This window comes from Rhinolophus sinicus, linkage group LG03, assembly GCF_036562045.2.
Source record: "Rhinolophus sinicus isolate RSC01 linkage group LG03, ASM3656204v1, whole genome shotgun sequence".
Lineage (NCBI taxonomy): Eukaryota > Metazoa > Chordata > Mammalia > Chiroptera > Rhinolophidae > Rhinolophus > Rhinolophus sinicus.
The window spans coordinates 136,872,995-136,900,296 of NC_133753.1; the positions used below are offsets into that span (position 1 = coordinate 136,872,995).

The window sequence follows — 27,302 nt, forward strand, 5'->3', positions numbered from 1 at the left end:
CAATTCCTTAGCCTATTTGGTACTGACATTTCCCTTTCCCTCACTTCATAATATGAGTTCTTCAAGGACAGGTCTAATCATATTACAGAAATCGTTGGCAGAGGTGGACCTGTTTATCTCACTTCACCTTGTTTCTATGGGCTTATCCGTATTTTGGCAAAATTTGAGAGAACAGTGACAAATGGCTGCTCTGAAGATCATAGCGATTGCTCTAGATCAGAGGTGTCCAAACTTTTTTCAACGTGTCCAAACTTTTTTCAATGTTTTTTACCAAGGGCCACATGCGGTAAAATACACAAACAGCCAGGCCACTCACTCGAGGTGAAGTACGTATTGCCTCACCTGGTTTATTTAAGTAAACTAAATATATTTTTGGAATTTGCTGCGGGCCAATTAACAATGGATCATAGGCCGCAGTTTGGACATCCCTGCTCTAGATGATGGGGGAGCTGTTATAGTCTTATGATATTTGGGGGAAAAAGAGAAAAAATCCATTTGTGGAGCTTCTGGGTTGGTGAACATATGTAGGTGCTGGGAGAATGGGGCACCCTGAGAGAGCCGGAAGCTCCGTGACCCTTCCCACGTGCATCTCTTCCATCTCGCCATTCCTGAGTTATATCCTTTTATAATAAACTAGTAATCTAGTTGGAAGTGTGTCCTCTATTCTTATTTTTTACTGTACCTTCATTACCCACTAACTTTTTTAAAGGACACTATCTAAATTAAGTCCCAATTTGAGAACACTTGTATAAATTAGATTATCTACATAGATTAGTTTATTGTGTTATAGTTTTGTTATTGTCCACTTTATTTTCCAGTTTTGGTCATATATAATGAGTTTTGCAAATGTGTTTTGTAAATATCTACTCAATAACAGGGCTTAGTTTTCATAATGAAGACAAGATTGGCTATAAATGAAAGAGCCACTTGCAAATCTGGAGTGTCAATATGGTGAAAACTATTTTAACAGTGAACATTACCCCACTCCCATTCTCACTTGAACCCAAACAGTGAGGCTTTTGCCCCCTATAATTCATCAAATTAGGGAATAATGAGGGTAGTTCATCTACCAATTGTACAGATGCAAAAAGTGAGGCAGAAGGAAGTTTACAGGTTGCTCAGCCAGACTCAAATCCAGGACTTCTGACTCTAAAGTCCATGCTCCTTTCACCTTGGTCTTATATTCAGTATGTTCTAAAGCCATTAAGTACTCGATAAAATGCTGAGTAGTCAGTAAACCAACTTAGGTGGTTGCACCGTACTGCAAGTTTCAACAACAAATTTTACCTGTTGCTGAACTACAAATTTCAAGTGAAGGTCAAGTAATGTTAATCTGCGAGTAATTATTTAACTTTCTGATCACCTGTGTTTTGGCAGGCAAGACGGACTGCCACCTTTATGATAATCAGCTAATAAATCCTCATGATTGTTACAGTTTTATGCAGAGCAGTAATCTGAACAAATTGGCTGCTGACAGCTGTGGTAAATTGCCAAGAATGAGTGCTGTCAGAGAACAAGTTGTTTTTATGAATGTGCAGAATAAGTAAATCCTATGTCAAGCAATTTTATTCAGTTGGAGTTCTTCGCAATCCAATATAGCAAGATTTATAGCATTATTTATTAGTGTGCAAAATGCTTGTTTACCTGTAAAATGGCATTGATTTGGAGTACATATATTTTAGGTTGTTGAATTGCTACTGACTTTATTTGTTTCATTGTTATCAGGGCCGCCGCTACCCATGAGAACAAAGTGCTACAGATGTAAGCTTGAGTAGAGAGCTCTATTTCAACAAATTTTTTATTAATGATATATGATAAGAGGAACGTATTCCAAGTGGGAGAGTTGTGGGTGAAGAGCAAATGCTTTCAAATTCTACAATCATACCTCTGTACTTACACTGAAAGAGACTATGGGATGTGTAGGTGCACACATAGGTGTGTTCAGGTATATTATGGCAGATAAGGAAAATGGCTTTTGGTGCTGGATATTAACTGAATGAGTGTTTTCTGAAGGTTGAAGGTCAATGCCTTTGAGCCTTTGGCATTCTATAGATTCTGATTTGCAGTATTGCTTATTTGTTACAGCAATATTACAATGATTCTTTTACTTCATAAATGAGGGCAAGGGCAATCCTGCTGCATTATTAATTTGACAGCACAAAGACAGCACATCAGAAAATTATACAGTAGAGTTTTTTTTATGAAATCATTATATTTCACCATTTTTCTTACTAAAGATTGAATAAAATATTTCATTCGGGTGATAGACAATATTTAAGTAAGAATGTAGTGTGTCACTGATTCTTCTCTTGGTTTTTCAAAAACCCAACCTAAACCAAGTATATTAAGATTTTAATTCATTTGCTTTCATGGGTTACTATTTTTCCATGTGAAGATTTTCTCAGAAAGTTTATACTTTTTGCAATATTTCTTATACAATGGGCAGTTTCCAAAAACAGTTTCCATGCATCAGTGTGTGTATATTAAATAGTTTATCTTTGAGTCAATGAATGGGAAATTTCACAAGCTTACAAAAATATGCTCTGATAAAGCAATCCCCCCAAGGACAACTGAACAGTGAGAAATTCTGAAAACAGAAAGGTAATAACAACATTTGCATTTTGTAGTGTCAGAGAAGATGGTGATGGGGTAAAAACTTATGCGTGATTGTGAAACTTGGAAACACTTTAATGGTTACATATTGAATTCTTTACAATCCAAAGATTCCAAGGAATTAGGTACTATATTGATTTATGATACAAGATTTTACAGTATGTATTATTAGTTTTACTATGTAAAGTAGTTCCCATATATTAAGAAATCTCAAAAAGCTTTATAGTTTTATTGTTAAATGTGGTCAAAATTATGTAAAGTATGGTTTTAAAAATTACCCCCACCAAAGAAATTCTGTAAAGGCCGTGTTTCTGTTCTGAAAGCTTCATTTTTAAATGTCTTGCTCTTCATGATGACGTCTGATATAATTAGCTAGTTACTTCAAGGCACAGCATACACTTAGAAGTTCATTGTTAAAGAGAGTGGATGTAAATTTCTATTGAAAATATTTTCCTTGATAATTTTGAATTACTTTGGCTAAATTCTTGCTAGATCTGAATGTAGCCCCATTGGTGTGTAAACCAGAATGACATCGACTCCCCCAGGAGTAGGTGTATCTGTTACGCGTATTCTTGTTTATCATTCTGTTCCCTTGTGCTTGTTCAATTAGCATTATCTTCAATCCACAGTTTCTTTACTAGGATCTTTTAAAGCCAATTGTCCATTTTGTGAGGATTAGTTCAGTTAAAACTAGATTATATAATCCGTAAATCCACTTAACAGGGCAAATATGAGCTGCAATTCAGTAAAAGCAAGTCAGCAGGTAAGGGGGCCGTTGACAACCCTTTCAGGTTACGCAGCTCCTACTCCCCTCAAAATACTTGAAGGCCATATGTGACATGTCTGCTATTTGGCCACCTGTGTTAATGAATGGATAAAATTTTTATCAAACTTGATTCTTGTCCTATTTTTAAATTAAAGAAAAAAAAATCCAGGGTCAGCCAGATGGCTCAGTTGGTTAGAGTGTGAGCTCTGAACAACAGGGTTGCTGGTTCAATTCCCACATGGGCCCGTGAGCTGCATCCTCCACAACTAGATTGAAGGGCAACGACTTGGAGCTGATGGGCCCTGGAGAGGTACACTGTTCCCAAATATTCCCCAATAAAATAAAATTTAAAAAAAAATCCAAATCGTCCTAACATTTACTTCCTGCACTGCAGGGGACTCACATGTATATACCCAGGATGCTAATCGCAAGACTGGTTCATCTGGTAGGAACGTCATTCATTGATCACTGGTTCAGGCATGGCAGATGGAAAGGCAGAAAATAATGATAGAAACACTGACATTTCTCTTGTCGAACTCTTAGAGGGAAATGTCACCAAATAAATGTGACTTATTCCTTTCATGTGGCTAAATCATACAGTTTTTTAAAAGTGCAAAGAACTTCAAGCTTTGATATGGAAGTCTGGAAACATAATTTGAGGTCTTAGCATCACTAATCTCTTTGAGCCTCAACTTCCCCATTTGTGATTACAAATTACAGTAGCTCTGGAATCTTAGTTTTGAGTTTGTTTTGATTCTTCTATTGATTGGTTGATTGATTGATGAGTTCGATTCAGTACAGGTAGTAATTTTTTTTAATTTCCAATATCAAACTAGTAAGGTATGTGCAATAATAAAACTACAACACACTGGCTCTGTGGTAGATCTGAAAATAAGAATGTGAGAAACTAGAAGCCTTAGAAAGGGCTGAATCCCCAAAATCTAAGAGACCTGACTCATAAGGTACTAATTTAATAAATACTTGATGAATGAATGAATGAATGAATGAATGAATGAATGAATGTTGGGGGGAAAATCACACCACTTTCTAGAGAGTATAGAAGTGGTAGAATGAACACATTATACACTAGCTTTGCTCTGCCACTGTCACCATGGGCAAATTTTGCCCTCTCTGAACCCTTGTCCATAATACTTGAATACCTACAGAGCACTAATTATATTCCAGGTGCTGTGCTAGGTGCCTTCCTGGAGGCATCTCGGAATATGGACAGAGAAAGACAACTGCCAGTTATCTCAATGAAAATTAGTAAAAATTAGCCAAACAAAGATAGATAGATTCATCGTATCAGGCAGAGGGGTTGCCTTGTCCAAACACAAAGAAACAGTTGAGCCCTAACATGGATGCGGAAAGAATTACAAGCTGTCTGGAATGACTTAAGTAGTAACTGTGAGTCAGCAAGTGACACACAAGCTGATGATGGTGGGTTGTGGAGGGCACCGTTGCCTTGCTAAGGATATTTCATAGGTGGTGGGAAGTCAGAGGGACACAGTCAAGTTCATGTTGTGGACATCTGTAACTAAGGGGACTGAATTGTATCAATGATTTTTGCCTTAGCCCATGTTCCCTAGGAAACAGAGCTTGAGGCACTGATTAAGTGCCTATGTTTTATTGGGAGGTCCAATCCCAGGCACTGAGAATGAGAAAGAGAGAATATGAGGCAGAGAAGAGTAGGAAGCAAGGTAAGGTGATATGTTACTAGTCTGGCTGGCCACTGTTTCCTGTGTTTCAGAGACACAGCTGATTGCTCAGCAGGGGCACCTCGGCCACATGTGGACAGGCAACATGGAGAATCACGCTTTGGGACAGTTCCTAAGAGGGAGAAAGGTGTGGGGAGTTATCTCCCCATCTCCTATTCCACCCATCAAAGTTCACCCTTCAAGGAGACAACTTCTGCATTATTTCATCTGGCTTCTTTGGCAGTTGATTAGAGAGCTAGATCCCACACCCCACAGTGTGGCTTTTCATCCAAGTACAGAAGTGACCTGAGAAGCCAGACATTTGGGGCATGTGGCAGTTAGGCCTACATGCACAGTGGCAGCCAAGGGAAGTAACCAACCCATTTGGGCAAGTGATAGTTCGGCCAGTTCTCAGTAGAAGACCCACAAGGACAAAGGCACAGTTGATCGATCATGGTGGTGGGTCAAAGAGCAGCCCCATGGAAAGGTACAGCCAAAGTCAAACCTGAGGCATAGCAGGCAGCAGAGGACCCAGGAGGCCATGGTTCCCGGAGAATCTAAGGGGCTGTATAAGATGTGATAAGTTTTCAAACCATGCACATGGAACCCCAACATAAAGCAGATGTAAAAGGAGCTGTTCTTTGAACCAAAGAGGAGAGTCCACACCCCATTTTTTCACACACCCCTTCCCGATGGTGACCTTTAAGGCACTTCTCTAGTATTCCTTGGAAGACAATTTGAAGTTAGATTATCTGCCTTCTAGCAAAAACATTCAGAGTTTTGGTGGTGGAGTGGTGGCGGTGAGGAATAATAGTTCATTGTCTATAAAGTAAATTTGTTCTTGTAGTCTTTTGTTTTGTGGAATTGCAAAGAAAGGAAGATGTAAATAAGTGTGAACATGGATAGAGTTATAACAAATTGTGGAATTTGGGTTTTTTGGGAATTTGGAGTCATTCTAGTTCACTTACCTCAGATTTCAGATGAGAAAACTGGAATTCAAGAGGACAAGTTGTCTTGGAAAAGGTCATACAATTAGTGACAGATGGAGGGGTCTGACCCCTAATCCTGGATTCTGTTCCCTGTGTATGTATTTGTGTATGTATTTTTGGAGTTCATGAATTTGCTTCAATACTTTTATAATTTTGCATTTTCATTTTGATAACAATATAAAGCCATTAATTTATGTCTATTCTGAACCATCTAGATGACCACTTAATACTTCTGTACCCAAACTATGAGTTCTTCCTGTCTCATGATGTAACAGTACAGGCAAGCTAAATACAGGTGAATCTGACTGTCAGTCTGCTATACCAAAATGCCATAGATTGAGTGGCTTAAAAACAACAGAAATTTATTTCTCACAGTTCTGGAGGCTGAGAAGTCCAAGATCAAGATGCCAGCAGATTCAGTGTCTGATTCCTGGTGCATAGACTTCCGTCTTTTCTCTGTGTCCTCACATGGCAGAGGGGGTGAGGGAGCTCTCTGGGGCCTCTTTCATAAGGCACTAAATCCTATTCACGAGGGCTCCACCCTCATAACCTAATCACCTCCTAAAGGCCCAACCTGTTAATACCATCACGTTGGCCATTAGGTTTCAATATAGGAATTTCAGAGGCACACAGACATTCAAACCATAGCACTGACCCATAGCAATTAGTACTGAATCTACTTTGTAACAGACTGGGTTTCAGGAGTTCCATCTTTTTATGTATTTATTTAACAGCAACAAAAGGGTAACAAAGGCTTTTTCTCTACCAAATTCCAATAATGATTTGATACTCATTTAATGCAGGTATCAGTGATACTGTAATGCTAACTTCATCCTCAAGTTAACAAGAAAATTTTACTTAGTTTTCAGGTGACATTTCATTTAAAATGGAATCTCAGGGTTACTCCTGAGCAGAGTTTTTAGATGAACAGATCTGAATAACTTTGTGTATATATATATATATATCTTTTCATATATATATATATATATAACTTTATATAATTTAATTAATATAATACCTGGTCTTATTTTACTATAAGACCGGATCTTAATATAATATAATATAATATAATATAATATAATATAATATAATATAATGTTGAGTCTTATATTAATTGTTGCTCCAAAAGACACATTAGAGCTGATTGTCTGGCTGGGTCTTATTTTCCGGGAACACTATTAAGAACCTTAAGTTCATTAATACTCTCTTGTCCAAAATATTTATATAAATAAGCATTCTTTACATTAGAAATTTTAAAGTCAAAATTCGGAACAAATATAGGATAAGATTATGTGTATCAGTACACTCAATATCAAAAATTTATTTGTAGCATAATCCTCCCTATAAATTTATAATGTTAATATAAATTTTATTAGTTTCAAGAGTGTTTAAAATTCAATTTGTAAATTTTTCTTAGTTTACCATCTTTTAAGAGCAATTAGTTAAAGGCTTCTTCCCTAGTTTATATGTGCGTGCGTGTGTATTTAAAGCATAAAAATAAAAATCATGTAATTCTCTACTTAAAACTGAGATAACTTTTCTGTTGAAACCGAATCCAGATATTGCCCAGTGTAAGAACCAGCACACACTACCTCCTGTGATGCACAATTACTTATGACAGACTGGTCAAGAAAACAGCCTAGATCTTCAATTCCAGAGTCCCAAGTTCAGGTCCTGACTCTGCTAATAATGAATTGCGTATCTCCATTAACTCATGTAACTTCTCTGGCCCTCAGTTTTCTCATTAGTAAATCAAGGAGATTGGGAGGATCACAAATCCTTATGCTTATTGGAACCAGGTACAGAATGAAATGAAATAGGCTAGCTTGACATAATAGACAGTATTGGGGACAGTAACTAAGTCAGAGGACATTTACTCTGTCTTTAAAATTATTTAAATTCAAAAAAAACATTTTTTTTAACACTGCAAGGAAAATCAACAAATCCATGGACCAGATATGATCTGAAAGTTGACAGTGCCCGGACCAGTTCATTTTAGAGCACCTTCCCCTACTTGAAACCCTTAAATGTAGTGACTCTAATATTTCTAAGGAGTAGCCCAGCATCTATACGACCAGTGTGAAATGTTAATAGGCATAGAAGGAAATCGCCCAGAAGGTTTCATTGTGTTTTAGTATTTTAAGAGAGATGCAGTGTCATGCAAAAGGATAAGGCAAGGACTACCGGGAGGGGGAAATGCATGATCGAAGTGAGAGGAAAAACCCTTTTTGGTCTCAACTTTATCCAACCAAAAGTACGATCTGAATTGTAATCCCCATTCAATTCTCTAGCATCATACCCCGAAGCTAGTCTTCAAAGATTCATCCACATTCAACAAACTATAGGTTCAGCACTGTGCCAGATGCTGGGAAGATCTATAGAAAATCATATTGATATTTTTCCTTTTTATTAGAGGATGCATTTGATTGGTTGTTTTTCACCATTGCATTTTTTTTATCCTCAATTTGTTCTGGGGTTATTGACAAGAACTTAATTCCAATTGAAAATAGAATATTAGATAAGATATTTGGCATATTTTTGCATCCTTTAGAGTGTAAGGAGAAAGCATGAGAATGGATGCTTTGAAATGGGTGTTGTGTTCACAGAAACAATGAGGTTATTTGATATACATTGTAACTTTGAGAAGATGTTTTCCAGACTTGGCACAGACTTTAATTTCCTGTTCTCTCAAGAGTTAGCATTTAGCACACACACATTTTCTGTCACTGACCAGGGCATTTCTTTTCTTTTTCATTTTTTTGCATCTATTTTTTGCAGTTGTTTCTAAATCCAGCTATCACTTATGTCATTTTTGATAGGCAAAAATAAAAGGTAAATGCCAAACTTTGGTTCAGTTCCTAAAATCACTCAAGCTAAAGAGATGTTTGAGCCCAGTTATTAGCTTTGAGGCACTGTTCATAGGAGTTTAATTTAAAAGCAAAACAATAAACAGAATGAAGAATAAGAAGGAACAAAAATTTAATCTGTCCTGGATAGATTAAATTAAATCTGTCCCTGTTTATGATATGTTACCACATTCATTCTTGTAATTGGCTGTTTCCTGTTTTAAATACCTTTTATTCATATCTGCCCCTTACTTTCAGTTTACTGGCCTTGTGGTTACCATAGTATCTTTTTCTTCCAAGTCGAGTGACATTTTCATGAAAGGAGTTTGCAAGGTGTATAGATAGTAGCTCTGAGAGAGTGGTAAGTCAAGCATGGGCTGCCACATTATGAAACCTCTCAGGACAATTCTGGTACCTAACACTCAAGCTATAATGTTTTCAGAGGATTTGTTTGTTTGTTATTTGAATTTATGAGTGTTCTATAAATAAATTGACCTGGTTTTAAAAATGTAAAACTTATGGCATCATCAGAGTGCCTATTCTATTCGCTGCTTAATAACATTTAAGAATAAGGGGAAAACACCCATTGGTTTAAAAGTGACACAACAATTCAGACTCTTGGTAGCTCATGGTAGTTCTGTAAGCAGAGCCCTGCTGATGTAGGCCATCCAGAGATTGGAAGTCCCTGCTGATTTATGAATCTGGTTACAATGGTTAGTAATTGAATCAGATAAGTATGTTTTTTGGTATCATACAGGAAATAAGCAATTAGACACTAACATAATCAGGGTCTGAATTTTGTGAAGAAAGCTGACATGAAAGATGTATTCTTCCAGTGGTCCAAATAGTATTTCTATTGATTTACTTTTTACATAGCTCTGAGCAGCCTGCACTTTCACTGTTTGATGTGGGGGAAAAAAAGCCACTCGCTAATTCAAAACATTTGTTTTTAGGTGCCAGGTCGACCTATCTGCCCTGAGTAGGGAACAGACACACAAGTTGGAACTGCAGCTGCAAGAGGGCGAGGGACACCTGGTACTTCTGGTCACCCTGACAGCTTCGGCCACAGTCAGTATCTCTGACCTCTCCGTCAACTCCCTGGAGGACCAGAAAGAACGGGAGGAAATATTAAAGAGATATGTACGTATGTAACCCCTCCCTCTCAGGGTCATGTGTGACTAGATGAGGTTGTAAATAATTTACCTGGAGTGATAGAAGTACATCTGAAAAGCTGTCTGACAGATCAACCAGCAGAAGCAGAAACCTGGGCAAATGCAGATGTCGCACATAACTGTGCAGACACACTTGCATTACCCACTGACGTCTAGACACCCGGTCTTCTCTAGAGCCTCTTTCAGAGCAAGTTCTAGATTCTGAGATTCTCCTCAGTGTTTTTATCATGCAACAAAATTATCATGCAGAAAAACTTGCCATAAAGGAAAGTCAAGTTTACACAACGTTTCTTTAAAATTAATTCATTGACTTTTTGTAATAGCAATTCACATTACTTTGTATTTCCAAGTTTGAAATGGAATTAATGACACTTACATTAATTAGTAGCTTGGCAACTAGAGGTTATTCACAGAAATAATTTTTATTTACTACTGTTTTAAAAAGCCTCACTTTAATCCTTTCATTTTTCAAAAATTGAACATGAAATATAATTAAAAGGAAGCCTCCTTACCTTTTGATCAAATGTAGAATGATAGGGTGGAATAGGGAATAACTAAAATAAGAACCTTCTCATTTTTTAACAAACCAAAATATCCACAACCAAATCTCCCTACTTCCCAGCATCCTCACACGACGCATTTCCCACCATGTAGTTTTCCTGAATCAACAGAGAGGGGAGCTCTTACTCCACCATTCTCTCTCAATGGAGGCTCGAAGAAGTGAATGCTCAGTACCCAGGAAGCTGAGAAAAAAGCTTTTCCACTTAAAATTACAAAGCTTGTATTGTACGATGCTGCCAGGTGTTTAGAAGGCTCCTCTAGACACTCAGCTATGAAACCAAGCTCTGACTAACAAAGAACTGCTTAATTTTTTTTTTTTTTTTTTTTTTAGATTTTAAAATATTCCTCTTTGCTGACTGACATCCTTTCAATAACTGAATTTAATAAAGATGTACCTTATCAGGCTGTGCAGATAACATGAAGTGCTGGTACTAATGCTCTACAATATTCTTCAAACAGATTAGCAGGATGTGCGCTTCAGCAAATTTATTCTGGCTATCTCCACCGAATCAGCTGTCTGCTAATGCTTGTACAAGTCATCCACCAATGGTGTTATCATAAACAGTTTAATAGAGGTGGCTTAGCAAGGCTAAAGAGTATATGTTTTTAAACTACCTAAGAGCCTATGGTGTTGTGTCCCATATCCTAATATATAATTGCAATTATGAAAATTGTTTCACATTTGGGTACCTACCGAAACATAGTTTCTTGTTATCAGAAGAAAGCCTCATGAATTAAAACAATTTTTAAAAATTAATTAGTATAGTAATATAAAAATTATTCCAGGTATTATAATACTGTATTTCATGGGTTAATATTTGATACTATCCCAGATGTTAGAATGATACTGCAAATTAGGTAATTAGAAATCATCCAACTATTATTGATTCTTTTTTTTTCTTTTTGCTGGATGGGATCCCTTAAATCGGCCATTTCCATCCAGAGTTTGAATATTTGTTTTCCATACCTTCTTCCAAATACTAGTTATTATTTCAATAAAATGTAAAATATTATGTGGATCTTCCAGCTAATTCTCAGGTTATATTCTGCTCAATATATTAAAATGTGAACCATACTTAATATACTTTTGTTAGCTCAGTATTTCAAGCATAGGCTGTATCTCCCTCTACAGATGTACTGTTTAAGAAGCTACTGTATGCAATATAGCACCTGTGTTATAACTACTCATAGCAATACAAGGACAAAGACCTATATATTGGGGCTTCAGTGTCTTTCCTTTTTATTATATAGATTATGAAATGAGTGACTGTTGTATCATGTCCAAAATCTCACATGTTTTGGAGACACATAGAGAGATTATTTGGAAAATTATGTATATATTTTCCTGTGAGAACATGTGTATTTTTTAAAGTGTAGGTTAAGCTTAAGAATTTGGTTGTGGTGAGGGAAGTAAATGAATTGCCCCACCCCCATGTGAGAGAGGCCTGAAAAGGCTCTGCATTGCTGTTGTTCAGCTGTTCATTGCGAAGCATTGAAGCCCCACAAATTAAACAGACATTACTGTGTGAGCCATTATTTGATCACCACATTCTGAAAAGATGGCTAATTCCATTTTTCTTTCTTTTTCTTCTTTTGGGGGGAGGAAAGAAGGGAAGGTCAATAGGGGGCGGTTAGTAATGGGTAGTAGACCAAGAGCGATTGTATGACCTTTTCAGAACGGGTATGCTGAACCCTTGCTCCCCCTTGTCACAGTTTAAAAACCAGAGGAGCTAGTTTAGAGAAGAAGTTGTTAGCATTCCATTTTTATTATGACATTTCACAGTCATCTGATTTAATGTCCCTTGACCGGATTGTCCACCGTGAGACGATGGGCTTGAAATGTTATTTAGAGCATTGATAAAAGGTGAGCGGTTCTAAGATGACAGCGAGTCATAAGGCTGGTGGTGTGACATTAATTTTCTCCATAACAGAGATGGAATAAGACGTCACGGTGACAAGCTGTCAATCAGCTCTGGCCCCTCAGAGCATCTCGATGCCATAGGATGGGGTATTGCCTCTCCCGTAATAGAGCTGAACTGAGATGCTCTCCCTGACAGCTGCTGCAGCCATAGAGAAAATATATTATACAGCCTTTCATTAAAAAAATAAAGAGGACTCCTCTCCAGAGCATTTCAATCTTTTCCCATCTATTGAGGGCTGAAAGGATTCACAGCAAATCATAGATCCCTCTGCTATGGAAATTTTTGGCTTCAGAAGCCATCCAGGTTTTGAAGCCTTCTAAAATAACCATAAATAACAAGGCAGGAATACCTTTTGATCAAGAATTACTTAAATATATTTTAATTGCTATATTTAAGTTTTTGCTTTTTTTGGAATTCTTATCATAATTGATGTGTCACTAGCCTAAACAGTGGAAGTTCGCTATAAATTACAGAGTGTCAGCTGATTTGAGAAAATGAAACCTTCAAACACTAATTACCCCTCTAAATGGGAAGCAGAACATGGGAGCTGAAGCACCCAGAAGCTATAGGTCTGTGCAGTGAGGTTAGCAGTATGAAACAATTCTCAGACTTGAGGACTGATGATATTTGTTTTAGTCACAATGAAACTTGGTTTAAATTGCTCCTGAAAAATTAAAGGACAGGAACCTTTTCCCAAAAACTCTTCTCCATCATTAGGATAGCAGACTTACCTGGTGTATAACACTCAGTAAGTTCTGAGATAAGAAGCTTCCCAAACCGATCATTACTACATTAGGAAGACAACATGCCTACAAACCTCTGAATTCTAATACTGCTGTCTAAAGTTCCCACTGATAAACCTTTAATTTACAGGAATTTAAATGGAGAGAGAAGTACATTTTTTACTGAACCCTATCATCTGGGTAATTTAAACAGATTTTTGGTGATAAACAAGTGTTTAAAAAAACGATAAAAGATTAAGAGCTAATCCTTGTACTAAACACTTTTTTTTTTTCAAAGTTAGGTTATGAGATTACACATATATCTGAATCTTCTCCTCTCAATATACCAAGGTCATAGCTTCAGTGTAAACAATGACTAGTCATACAGGACTGATAAAGTTAGTATCGCAGTAAGCTTTTGTTCCTCAGTAGTCTCACCTGCTTAATACAGGATGGGGAGGTTCTTTAGTAACATTTTTAATAGGTAACTTTATTATGCAAAAGCAAGTCATACTCCTTGGTCTTAAAGTGTTTTAAAGATTATGATAAAGAAATACCTTTGATTTACTGAGTAGAAATGCTGATCTTATAAGAAAAATGCTACAATTTGTAAATAAGCAAATGTATATCAAGTTCAGTGGGTGCATTTTACTCTTAAAGCATTTATGCCCATTAATTAGGTTTGCACTTTTATATTGTTATCCCTCTTTTAATTCCTTCTGGTACTACATTTAGTAAAACACTACCATTATTAATTTATGAAATTAAATAGGTTTTAGATCTGATTGTTCTATCAAAATTTTTCTACTTCTATGCATACTGCAATGGTAAATAAAATTACAAATTAAAGAGAAATTACTCATCACTTTTGAGTTTATTTTTAGTGATCAATTTGATTTATTTTAGATGATTTTATGTCTTTTACCTGAAAGGTTTATAAAACTACATAAGTATTTTAAATTAAAGATAGCAAATAGCCTTTTAATAATTTAATCTCCATCTAACACATGTAATTTCCAATGCCCATCAAGAGAAAATCATAGGAAAAAATAATTTAATGTTAACTTTCTTACTCCCAAAGTCTGAAATATTATATAACCAGCAACTTGTTTCAATATTAAGAATCATGAGTCTCCAAACCATCATACTCATAGATGAAGGCTTTTTCAGAGTGTTTTCGTAAAGGAGATTGAAAGAGAAAAGCAGACATAGTCTATTCTATAATTTATTGTTCACCACCTACTGATAATTATTTATGGAGAAAAAATATTGCGGTATTTTTTATTCTTTCAAAAGACCTACTTACATAGCAACAATTATCTACATAAGTAGTGCGTGTATGTGTGTGTGTGTATGTATGTACACATTCATGATGGTAGAAGAGTAATCTATATTGAAGAAACGCAAATATCCTTTGAGTCACTTAAACAGCATCCTGAGATCAACCATAAAACTTAGTGTTTTCTCACACACTCTTTGAGACTCTTTAGGACCTTTCTTTTCTAACACTGATGTTGGGGTCTTTCAGAGTCCATTGCGGATATTTCACAACCTAAAAGATGTGGGATTTCTCCAGGTGAAAGTAATCAGAGCAGAAGGATTAATGGCTGCTGACGTTACAGGTAAGTGATGATGCAGTTACTCTGTGTGTGTGTGTGTGTGTGTGTCTCCCTCCATCTATCTATCTATCTATCATCTATCTATCTTTATGTAATCTATAGGTATATCGATATAGATATGTAGATATCAAACAGCGTGCAAGGTCTGTACCATTTAATGATTGCACTCTTCCTTTCACCTGACTGGATTATCAAAGTAAATAATATAAATATAAAGTTTCAGGGTTGATCTTATAAGGATTTGCCAACCACCCGATATTTATACTGTCGCTGCTTTTTAAAAGGGTAACATGTTAAAAATAAATAATGAAAAATAAAATAAATTTTGAATAATTGTCGTCTTCTCCAAGGTTCAGTCAACACAGTGGGGATTTTTCTTTCTGGTTTTGTCTTTTGGGCACTGTAGAGTAATGCTGTATCTTCTTTTCTCAGACGGGACCAGCTTCTCTCAGATGATATCAGAGTTTCAACAGTTAACAATTCAAACATGTCTGAAATCTGTTGCATAGTACATTGAAAAGTTTAGATGCACAATTCTCAATTACTTGGTATGAACTCTTGGTATTTGGATTTCTGGACCAATTCCCAGTTGTCCAAATTTCTTAGCACATCCCAGAGATAATTTTGGACCTAAACTAAGCATCCACATTGTTCTAAATTTTTTAAACAAAGAATTAGACTGTAAAAATGCCCAAATTACTCTTGTCTGTTAAAGCTTCCTGGTTGGGATATTACTGTTTCTAAAACATACTGATTAATTGGCTAATGGTTATTATTTTATCAATTTCTAGAATTAAATCATTGCTTTAAATTTGCAAATATGTAACCATTTATTGTTTAATTGCATAGGATTTGGGGAATATGTATACCACTTCTTAAATTGTCCATTTTAAGATGGACAACAAATAGGACTGACCAATTTTGGTGCAAATTTCACTGTTTCTGAAAGAAAGTATTCACTTATTATCTGTGAAAATATGCTTACCATTGTGAATGTTCAGCAAGTTGACCCTAAAAAGGTAGCTGACTTATTTGAAGGGGAGAAATATACTTTTCCTAATCTAAGGGCTTACAAATCCATTACATGATTGCTGGTACCCTTCTTTAATTCATCAAATCAAAACCAAAGATCACAAACCTTAAAAGTAAAACAGCAGATAGCTGCTCCAGAATGGCAATATTTTTAAAAGTTTAGTATCATAGTATCAAGTGACTATTTTAAAAATAAAAATATTGAGACTTTACAGTTCCTTTAAAGAGGTAATTATCAACTCATTTATAGCCAAGAAGATAATAACTATCAAATATTCTTTCAAAATAGGCATACCTGAAGACAGTGAGAGAGAAGGTTGTCTGTAATCATTCTAGATATATGCTGACTTGGCTCCTTGTACTAAACAATCAGTGAATATTAAGTTTATTCATTTCCTTTTTTATTTCTGGTAAGGTTATAATCAAATTAATCTGGACACGACCATTATTATTATTATTATTATTATTATTCTGCTGCATTTATTATTAGAACCACAGTCAACAATAAATGATTGGTTCCTCTTTTTTTGTTCACTTTGGACATTAACTTCAAGATTGGCCTAGGAAACAGTATTGCTTTTGCACTACAAAGGTTATGGCTACCCTGTGAGTCCCAGCAGCAGGTAGATTCGGAGATTAAGGAATTCATGGTCTTGACACTCACTCCTGGGAGACACCTTTGCTTTTCTTCAGGATTTTCTGTAGGGGAGGGGAACACCCAGTGTTGTTGAAAACATCTGAAGATAGGAAGAAAAGTCTAACACAATCAGTGTCTCAGAGGGCACTTGAGTGTTTGGAACTATCACGGGGCATTTATAGTGGGCATAATAATTTCATATAGAAAAAGTCAAGTCCTAGTTACTTCGGAAGCGCCGATACCTGCCCATTACCCAAATTGAATGCAATTATAAAAGTTTGTTTCTTTTGTAGGGAAGCTGTCCTTACTTGTAAAACTTCATAAATATGCAAACTACACTAAGCCAGTTGGTGTATATACCACCTTGGCAGTTATATGCCACTTTGGAAGTTCTTTAAGAGCTGGGGGGCTAGGGGAGGAAGCGGATATATTTCTTTCCAATGGTTGTAATTTCCTAATATGTAAATTAATGTGACTAACAATACCTTTTCCTAGGGATTCAATGAGACATAATTTTTATCTGATAAAATGAACTTTAATTTGGAAGATACTAAATAACAGATTCTCCATTTTTTCCTTCCAGTGTTAGGGATATAAATCTAGTGATTCCTCATTCTACACTGACCTTATAATCTAATGTTCTCTGAATTGAACAAGAGAGATGTTGAACTATTCAGGGGCAAGAGGATAATTCAGTCTTTGACCTTGTTCACTCTTGGACCTCTTGTGGTCTTTATGACATTTGTGATGGTGGGAGAAACTGATGAGCGTATATTTAAGTCAGCAATGTCTGAATATACTACCAATTTTTAAAATAATCTCTACTTCTGGAAAGGATAAATATTTACATATATATACTGGTCCTTCTTGGACTTTGGTCATTAAATTTGGGGCACAGATAAGCTCTTTGTATACTTTATCTCTTACTTGTTCAAAGAAATACTTTAAAAATATGTTGTACAGCTCAAGGATACTCACAGTCAGGCTCTACAAGATATTCAGCAGTAGTTTGAAAAAAGGAAATTAAGTCAACAGTGTTTTTTTCAAATCCTCAAATTAGCATCTATTTAGGAGTATTGTGGGTGGAGAGGGGAGAGTTTAAATCACTGATAACTCTCTGTGCTAAGGGAAGAATATTTTTTCCACCTGGTGTAAGTGAAGTTATTACTATAAGATGCTTGCTTGGCTTCAGAACACTTTTTTATAGACAAGTCTAGCAAGACAAACTTATATTTGGCCAGCTTTGCTCGATTTTTAAAATACTTTAATGATCAGAACATAAAGTTACACTTCCATAGTTGAAGCAAATAATTTTAAATTGCAGCATTTCATCATTTAACATGAGCACAGGAAGAAGAGATTCTATAATCCTTTAAGTAGCCATCAATCTTAACTGCACTTACAAAGAATTTTTTTTCCTTTCAAAATGTAAAATTTTTCTTTTGTTACAACACATTCATTGAGAAACATTGTGATACTGTATTAACTCTGTGTGAATAAAGAGCAATTGAGACTCTCTTTGAATGAGTTAGTATAAAGCACAAATTACTTTTTAATGAAACCCTCAATTCTTTCCCTTTCCACAAAAAGCCTATAGCCTTGTTCAGCTGAACACAACTACAGTAGGTCACTTCACTTAAGCCCCTAATAAACTGTTGATAGTTGGGGGTCATTTTTTCTGTAGCCTCAATAGCCCAGTGTTGGACAGTGCACTTCAAATCATTAAGGTTAATACAGATTTTAAAAAGAGATTAACTCTGGTGGTTAAGGCCTCAATTTATAACTCCCACACATACACATGCATTGAGCAAGGCACAAGAGTGGGTTGAAATTTCAGTCAGATTGTGGGCAGCCTTTCACAGCCGGAGAAAGTGGCACTCTGGTTTTCAAAGTTGGTCAGCTAAATTCTTCGTGAGGGAAAAAGTTTGGGGAACTGAAAAATACTGTGCAGTACAACTTACTTACCTTTCAACTAACCAGTGAAAAGGTTAATGTCTCTCTAAGCCATCAAAGTAAAATCTAGAGACTGTCTGGCCCTGCGTTCACTGGGGAAGATTCTACCGCTAAATCAAGTGTTCCTTAAAACTGGATTGATTGTGAGAAGAGAAAGACCAATGGGAGGAAAAAAAATATTTTCTACGGTATTTTTGGTGGAGGGAAACAGTCCATGTTGGAATTTGCGTTTTCTAGCTTCTCGTTATTCTTTTCCTTGGATGGGACCTAATTTCTACTTTCTTCAGAACATTTAAAGTTTTCTATGCTGAGTGAGGCTTTCTTTGCAGAATACTTAGACTTGGCCTATTGGTTCTTTCTAGTTCTAAGAGAAGTAAAAGAGTTTTTCTATTCAGCCCCTCCCCTACGTTTTCCCCTGAGTTTTTTTTTTTTTTTTTTTTTTTGAGGTCCCGAGGAAGAGGTCACAGCCTCCCCAGGGACACCAGCCACTCAGTTTCAGAAACAGTGATATGGTAGCACTGTGAAACCCTTTCAACAGATGCCCTACCTTTTCACTGTGTTAAAAGGTACACTAATATAAAACTTCTGCACCCCAGGTGAATTGATATCTCAAATTAATGCACCATCTCTTTCAGGAAACAATAGAGGGAGAGGGAGAGAAAAAGGAAAAGAGAGAGAATTTTACAATTAACATAATCTGTCACGGAAATAGTCCCATGTAAATGAGCATATCTTTTTCTGAAGCAAGGCTCTGCATAGACTTGCGACTCACTAGCTCCATAGGATGGAAAACTACTCGTTATTAAGAGAGATGTTTACAACCCCTTTCTTTGCATAGGCTTTTCCCATGTTTTTCTTTAGGAAAACTGTCGTCATTGTTGGAAAATATTTAAGTAACAAAACAGCAGAAAAAGACACGCTACAGTTTTGTTTTTTTTTATCAGTCTCCCTGAGAGTCTTATTATCTTAAGAAATAACAGTTAGCAGCTCAGATTCATTAGCAGAGCTAAATTTAAGCCCCATTTGACAGGCTGCCTAGAAAACATTTTGTTTTGCTGTCTGTGGGCTTTAATTAAGATGTGTTCAATTTCAGTCCTCTCCGTCTAGACCCCCCCCACCCCCCCAACTTGCTGTGTCACAGACCGGCGATCAGACACTTTTAGATGGTCCGGCCCATGACTTTGACCTTCTGCGCAGTCCTGCGTTCCCTGGGGAACCGTTCAACTCATGAGGTCTGATTTCACACTTCCAGGATGCCTCAGCTCTCTTAACAATGACAGGGAGACAAAGCCCTTTAGAGCAGGCCGCATGGGGACTTGTTTAAATTGGAAACCAGAGAGGAGTCAAGGAACAAGGTTATGGGCTACAGAATAGTGCTTTTAATAAAGAGCTCACAGCTCTGGCTCAGCTCAAAGAGGTCTACCTCTGTACCATTAATTGAGCCATTTATCTGGAGCATCTTAGGGTTCTACTTTCTCACAGAATTGTGTGGTAAATATCAGCTAAGAAGCAAATGAGATATGCATGAAATGAATTTTAACACTTTGATTACTGTGCCTGCAGTCTTCATTAAAAGTAAATTTATTTGTATTTCTGACCTCATTATCAGTAGGCTGTCTGCATTTTTATTGGTGCCTGTGATTTCCAGCATGAGTGTGCCATGACAATATCTTTTATACAGAGATTTGGATTTATTATTCTTGGTATTTCCCCTGAACATTATGGGTCTGTTTAGAGAAAGAAAATGAAAAGGGACGCTGTACAAAAAAAGGCGAGTCGGTCTTTGAAACTTTTATGTACAGTTAGAGAAATGCCCAGCACCTATATGTAACATATACAAAATATTGTCCTTTAAAAAAATGAACTTTTTGCAGGTTGTTCATGCAAATTGCGCAAGATGTATGCAATTGTTGCCTGAGTGGCCCTCAGAATACAGTAAGTCTACAAAGCAGCTATGTTGCTGCTTTGATAGCATTGTAATACTTTGAATTTTTAATAGCTTGGGCCTTCGATTGCCATCACCACATTCAGTAACATTGATTATATCTGATGAATGCAGGCTTAGATTTTATGATCATTATTTAAAACCTATGTTGGAATGAGAAAAAATATATATCCTTTAAACTTTACACAGTTCCATTGAAAGTATTATAATACATAAAATATAGTGTAAGTCCTTAATATTTGTAAATTATTAAGGGTAAAATCATTTACCAAATAAAAGACATTATGTGTTTATGGCATTCTTAATTTTTTAACTTTTACTATCTTAAAATCTTAAAATTATATTGCTAGAAACAAAAACCTAAATCCTACACAAAATGTATTGAAAATTTCCCAAGCACAGTGTGTTTCATTTCCATTATATAATCTAATATTATCTCTATTTGCTTTTTAATAATTAAGCTTGTAGAAGACTATTAAGCAGATAGTAAATTTCATCTAATTTATAATGCAACAAAAATGTCAGCACCTGACATTCTTATCATTATAATATACCTAATTTAGGAAACAATACTGTATACATACATGTTAAATGTCTTAATACTATATACATCTCTTCCTTAAGAATGAGACCAAACAAAAGCATCACAAGGAAAGAAAGCAAATCATTTATTTTCATTCTTTTATATCACCAGATCTCACATAGATATAAAAGTTGCTTCCTTTCAGTAATTGCATGTTTTAAAAATTATATTCTATTTATAGAAATTCAAAAGTATTCTTCCAAAACCAAACAGTTGTTATCAAATATTGGTGAAAAGGGGGATTAAAATGATAATTTAACACAAAGCCTGGTGAGGCCTGAGCATGAACTAGTGTTTTACAGGGAATTACAGGAATCATGTGTGATTCATATGCAGGTCACATGGTTCGAAGATACTGCTCTGGAAGAATAGGTGGGATGACAAAAGAGATTAATAATTGGTTTTGATATGCTCTAGAGGTGAAGAACTATGGGTTGGGAAACTGGTGGTCCTGCTATCAATGGGAAATGAGGGGAAAAGAAATACTATAAAGTAATTAATTGAGTTCTGCGGAACTAAGATTACAAAACGATCCTTTGAGTAAAGCAATAGAGAATTGCTGATTTGGCTTGGAGGGCTAGCTCTAGGATTTCACTCAGTGCTTGAAGAAATGCTTTCAAATGCTAGAAACAGTCTTTAAACTATGACTTCTGTTTTGTTACATTATGATATACTTGTGTAAATAAGCAATGCATCTCCTAGAATGATGGATTTGGGAAATGCTGCAGAGAGGATCTGAGAAAAAAATCTTACTATAGGAATATTCGGTTTATATAATAATATATTTAGATGCATAAATGACTAAACAGTCAAGCCCAGAGAGTGATTCTATTAAAGGATTGATGTCAATGGGGCTGCCAAGTGGAGGAATACAGAGACCTGTCCTTGGTCTAACCTGTTCAGCCTATTTACTAATGACTTGAAGAGATAATTGACTGCCTCCTTATCAGACTTTCAGACTTGCTGGGAGAAAGAGTTAAGTCATTTGGTATGAGACCAATCTATATGTATATAAAATATATATGTATATTGTGTGCCTGTATATAAAATACATATGTATGTAGTATGTCTCTCTCTCTCTCTCTCTCTCTCTCTCTCCATATATATATATATATATATATATAAATTGTATAATAGGCTTAGTTCTGACTGAAATAAATAGGCTTAGTTCAACAAAGAGAACATTAAAAAATATAAATCAAAGCCTTACCTTGGTACAAAACTGTGATGTCTTGCTTTAACAGTAGGAAACAGAGAAAAGATTTTAGGGTTTGAATTGAGTTTCAATTCCATGATAATGAATTACACATACATCAATTTTGTACATTGAATAGGGAAATGTTGAGAATGATACTCTCTTCAGGACTCATCATGGATATGCATTCAGTTTTGGAAGCTATTCTTTACAGAAAGACAAACTATTAGGTTGGTGCAAAAGTAACTGCAGTTTTTGCAATTGTTTTTAACCTTTTAAACTGCAGTTACTTTTGCACCAACCTAATAACATTGGGAAACTAACCAGAATATGTTTGTGATTGGGCTATCTGGTGTTTAAAATCAAGTCAACTGAGAATAGCTCAAAGAAAATAGTAATAATAAGAAGAAAAACAACAACTAATATTTATTGAGCCCTTATCATATGTCAGACACTACCCAAGCTTGGTTAAAGGATTATCACAATGAATCTCACAACAATCTAATTAGGTACTGTTGCTATTCCCACTTACAAATTAGGAAACTGAGGTGTGGAGAGGTTAAGTAGCCTGTTCACATTAGCATGTTGGGAAGACGCTGTGACAACTGCTTACCCTACTCCTGCTTGCAATCTGCAGCAGCAAAATGAACTCCACATGCTCTCAGTTAACTGAGTTCTAATGTCAGATCTTAGGCAAGGATATCTGATTGGTGCAACCGAAATTACATCTGCAACCCCAGTTGCTAGAAAGTGTAGAAATGTCCCTCTGACCTTTGTGGCCTCTCTAGTTCAGGGAGAGATGCTAGAAGGTAGTAAGACTAGGTGCTCAGCGAGCCAGCCACACTATCTAGTCCAGGGGGCCGGGTAACGAACAGTAACGTGATAACTCTCTAAGTGACAGGTGCTGTGCCCTCACTTTATATCCATTGATTCATATAAACTTAAAAATTATAATGAGCAAATCATAGAATCAATACAAACTACAGAGACATAGTTTTGTGCACAATGTAAAGAAACATTTCTCAAAAGACATAATTGCCAACAAATAGATCAGAATATTCCTGTTGAGGTAGTGAGTTCCCCATCACTGGAACTGTTTAAGTAGAGCCTGTATGACCACTTGGTTTCAGAGAGATTCAAGCCCTAGATGAGCTTTTGAACTTGGCCTCTAAGGGCTTCTCCCCCAGCATCAGAATCTGAGCTCCTGCAGTAGGTGCCAAGATGAATAACAGACTCCGGAATGAGTAGGTATTTTGTCGAAGAGAAATAAAAAGACAAAGATATCATTCTGAAGACAAAGACTTGACAGATGGCAATTTTCCATTTTATTACCTAGAAATATAAAAAGGTTTAATCACTTAATACAGTACGTACTTAATTTTTTAAGTTTAAAGAATTTCATTCTACTGCAAAAGATCTCTTCAGCTAATTAATTTACTTACAGGGAAGATTATCTGAAACACATTCTAACTGACTGTATATTTACTGTAGGCCCTAATGTATCTACGAGAGCTTACAAAAACAAAGGAACTTTTATTTTTATACTCATTTTAGACCGAACAACTTTTATGTTCCTAATCTTGTAACAAGTCACTTGTATATAGTTTCTATTAAATAGTAATTGAAAATAATATATTTAAACATTTTTGCCATAATTTATTTAGACCCTTAAAAGCATAGACAAAATTTCTTCATAGCCCCTCCTCAATTTTATAAATCCTGTAGTCTCCCTTTTCTTTCTTTTCCAGTTTCTTACCTGTCTCATTTTATTTTCCATACTTCTGTCATAAATTTCACGCCTCCCAGCATATACCAAGATGGTCCAATACTAGGGCTCAAGAATGCTTGTAATTATACATAATAGTTTAAATATTCTTTTGCATCTAGTTCTAGATCCCAGAAGAAATAAACTCATACCCTGTTTCCCCGAAAATAAGACCCAGCTGGACAATCAGCTCTAATGCATCTTTTGAAGCAAAAATTAATATAAGACCTGGTCTTATATTATGTTAGATAAGACCCAGTCTTATTTGCTCCAAAAGATGCATTAGAACTGATTATCCGGCTAGGTCTTATTATCAGGGAAACATGGTATTTGCATTAATTTTTATTTCCATTGCTCTTTGTCATGGTACGCGAAGTGTGTCCCAGGAATCTCTGGGGATCCCCAAGACCCTTTCAAGGTTCTAAGAAGTCACTTTCATAATAATACTAACATGTTCTTCGCTTTTTTTCACTCTCATTCTCTCATGAGTATACAGTGGAATTTTTCAAAGGCTACATAATATGTGATCACTCTGATGTTAGCATGTCATGAATTTATTATTGTTATTTTTGAATGAATAATTGATAATTTTACATGTTCTCATTTTTAATTTCTAAAATGGTAAATATTGATAACTATAATCTATATAAACAAAAGCCTTTTGAGATCCTCAATAACTTTTAAGAGTCCCTAAGACCCAAATGATTAAGAACTGAACTGTTGCTGTAAGGCATTGATTCTCAGCTGGGGAAGGGCAGTATTGCCCCATTGGGCATTTTAGAGATTTGTGGGGAAATTTAATTGCTACCATGACTGCGGAGCCCTACTGCTTTTGATGGCAGAGGGTTGGGGATGGCAGAGACATGGGTGATGCTAAATGTCCTACAAAGCTTTAGACAGTCTTAAATAGTGAAGACTGTCCCGTTTCCTACATAACTAAATGTAGACATTGATTATAGGTTTAAATTCCGTTTCATGTTTATCTGTGCCTAGATCGTGTACTTACTCAAGCCTTGCAAATGCTGCCATTTTACACACCAACCACCAAAGACCTTAGGATTGCCTCCAAGCCACTTCATGATCGTGTTCCCCATTACAACTCTGACATGTTCGCCTCTTCTTCCCATTGCTGTCTGTGCCTCACCAGGCTTTGACCTGGCCCTTCCTTCTGCCTGAAACGCTTTTCTCTGGATAACCACTTGACTGCTCCTTCACTTCCTTCAGTTCTTTGCTCAGACCTCAACAACCCTAATTAAATTTATAAACTGTGCTCCTCGCCCACTCTCTTCAAACTCCTATCCTATTCTATTTTGTTCTGTTTTCCATTAACATGTATCACTCTCTAATATACAATATAATCTACTTATTATTTCTGTCTAATATTTATTCTCTTTCTCTTCCTTCCCCACTGCAAGTAAACTCGAAAAAACCAGAGACCTTTCATTTTTGTTCATATGGCTTGGCACATAGTAGACACTCAATAAATATTTGTTAAATAAATCAACATCTGGTTTTATTATGAACATCTTTTTACTTAGTCCTCCTTTATAACATTAAGACATTATATTAAAATTTGAAATCATGTGGGTCAGTTTTATTTTATTTCATACTAAGGAGGGCATTACAAAATCTTCAGTATGAAAAAAAGATGTATTAGATCTAGTGGGCCAAGAGACACAACTCTAGCAGGTCAATTTTCCTATCACGATGAAACCTGCTTTGTGACTTGGTGAGAAAAGAGAAGCCCTATTATTATTATTTAGTCTCTGAATCAGATCCAGTGGGAACCCAGTGAAGACTGTCAGTTAATTGTAATTCTACCAATCAGACATTTAAAATATGTTTAGGTCAGACAGCAAAAAAGGTTAAGTTCAAAGCCCCCACTCCAGTGATAAGGGGAGGATTGGAAGATATCTCCAACATACGTTGCCTTTTGTTCTGGTGGACCCTATGGAATTCCCTCAACTGTAACATTGTTATATGTTATGATTGAAATTCCAGTTTGTAGAAAGGACAGATGGCAACCTTTATTATAATCAAAGGGGAAAAAAGAAGATGAAAGTATAGCCATTTCAAACTGTGGCAACTGAGGAAATTAAACCAGAGAGCTTAATTTGTGCAAGGTAGGCCCAAAATAAAAGGCCCCCATGGGTATGAATTGCTTTCTATGCTACTCAAAGCCTTCTGTGTTTACAGAGACATGGCAACAAAGAGGTGGTCACTGGGTTCTCCCCCCACACCACACACACACGTTTTTATAACACATCACATCCAGCAGACTGTGCTACTTGTCAGCAGCAAAATGACCCTGGACAAAGCCCACCACTGATGGATCAGGATTAACTTTCTATTCTGGGAGTAAGAATATCATTCAGTATCTTTTGAGTGACTTTAATGCTCAAACCAGCATTTTGCACAAACTGAAGTCGTTCACTTGCCCACAAAACAGGTAGCAAGCAAGCAGGGGTGGTGCAGACTTTCCCACAGTTCTTTATAAATATGTCAGTACTGTGACCTCAAAGATCAAGGGCTAAAGAGTGAGAGAGAATTAGCCAGTCCACGACCACATTTAATCCTCAGTGCCGTTTTGAAGATTGCCAGAAAAGATGCCCCTCGGAGACAATTCTGACAATTGTTTTTGTTGTTGTAGGAATGACTTTCCACCATAAGAAGAACTGAGGTGATGGAGTATAGGCTTCAAAATCTGTTACAGATTTTATAAGTTAGAGTAAAAGGTTCTCTTTCTAATTTTAATTCCCTTGAGAGGTGTGTTTTTTTTTCCCTATGAAAATCTATAGGGAAAAATATAGTCCATAGTATTGAACTAGATTATGTATAAACTCATCAGTCATCACATAGTATTTTTAAGTATTTTATAGTAGTTATGTAACATGTCTAGATGTTTGCATTATAGAGACCCTATTAAAAGGATGCACAAGTAAATTTAAGCGAAATATCCCTGATCATAAATTGTTAGTCTTCTTTTTATGTAATTGTCCTTCACGTCTAGAATTGCTGGTGATAGAGATGTGTAATCACCACAGATCACCCGGGTCATCTCCATTGGGGAAAAGTATGTGCTTCCTTCTCCCCTTCCTGTTGGAGAATGAGAGCATGATGTGCTTCCTCCCCATTGCTCTTATTAAGCCTCTCACTTACCTTTATTACGGTGCTTACCACCCTGCATTATAATTGTGTATTTACATGTCTGTCATGCCCACTAAATTGTGAGTGCCTTGAGAGCTGGTCTATGTCTTAATCATCCTTATAATTCTGAGTTGAGAA

The 27,302-nt window shown here is 36.1% G+C and overlaps 1 protein-coding gene across 26 annotated transcripts in view; it reads left to right on the forward strand.

The window, feature by feature from the left end:
• The window catches only part of MCTP1 (multiple C2 and transmembrane domain containing 1), a 490,830-nt gene that overhangs the window by 296,601 nt on the left and 166,927 nt on the right, over positions 1-27,302 (forward strand). For all 26 annotated transcript variants that reach the window (XM_074328730.1, XM_074328722.1, XM_074328714.1 and 23 more), the window contains 2 exons: positions 9,865-10,051; positions 14,817-14,910. In XM_074328730.1, coding sequence (XP_074184831.1) covers positions 9,865-10,051; positions 14,817-14,910 — 281 coding nt within the window. The remainder of the gene's footprint in view (positions 1-9,864; positions 10,052-14,816; positions 14,911-27,302) is intronic.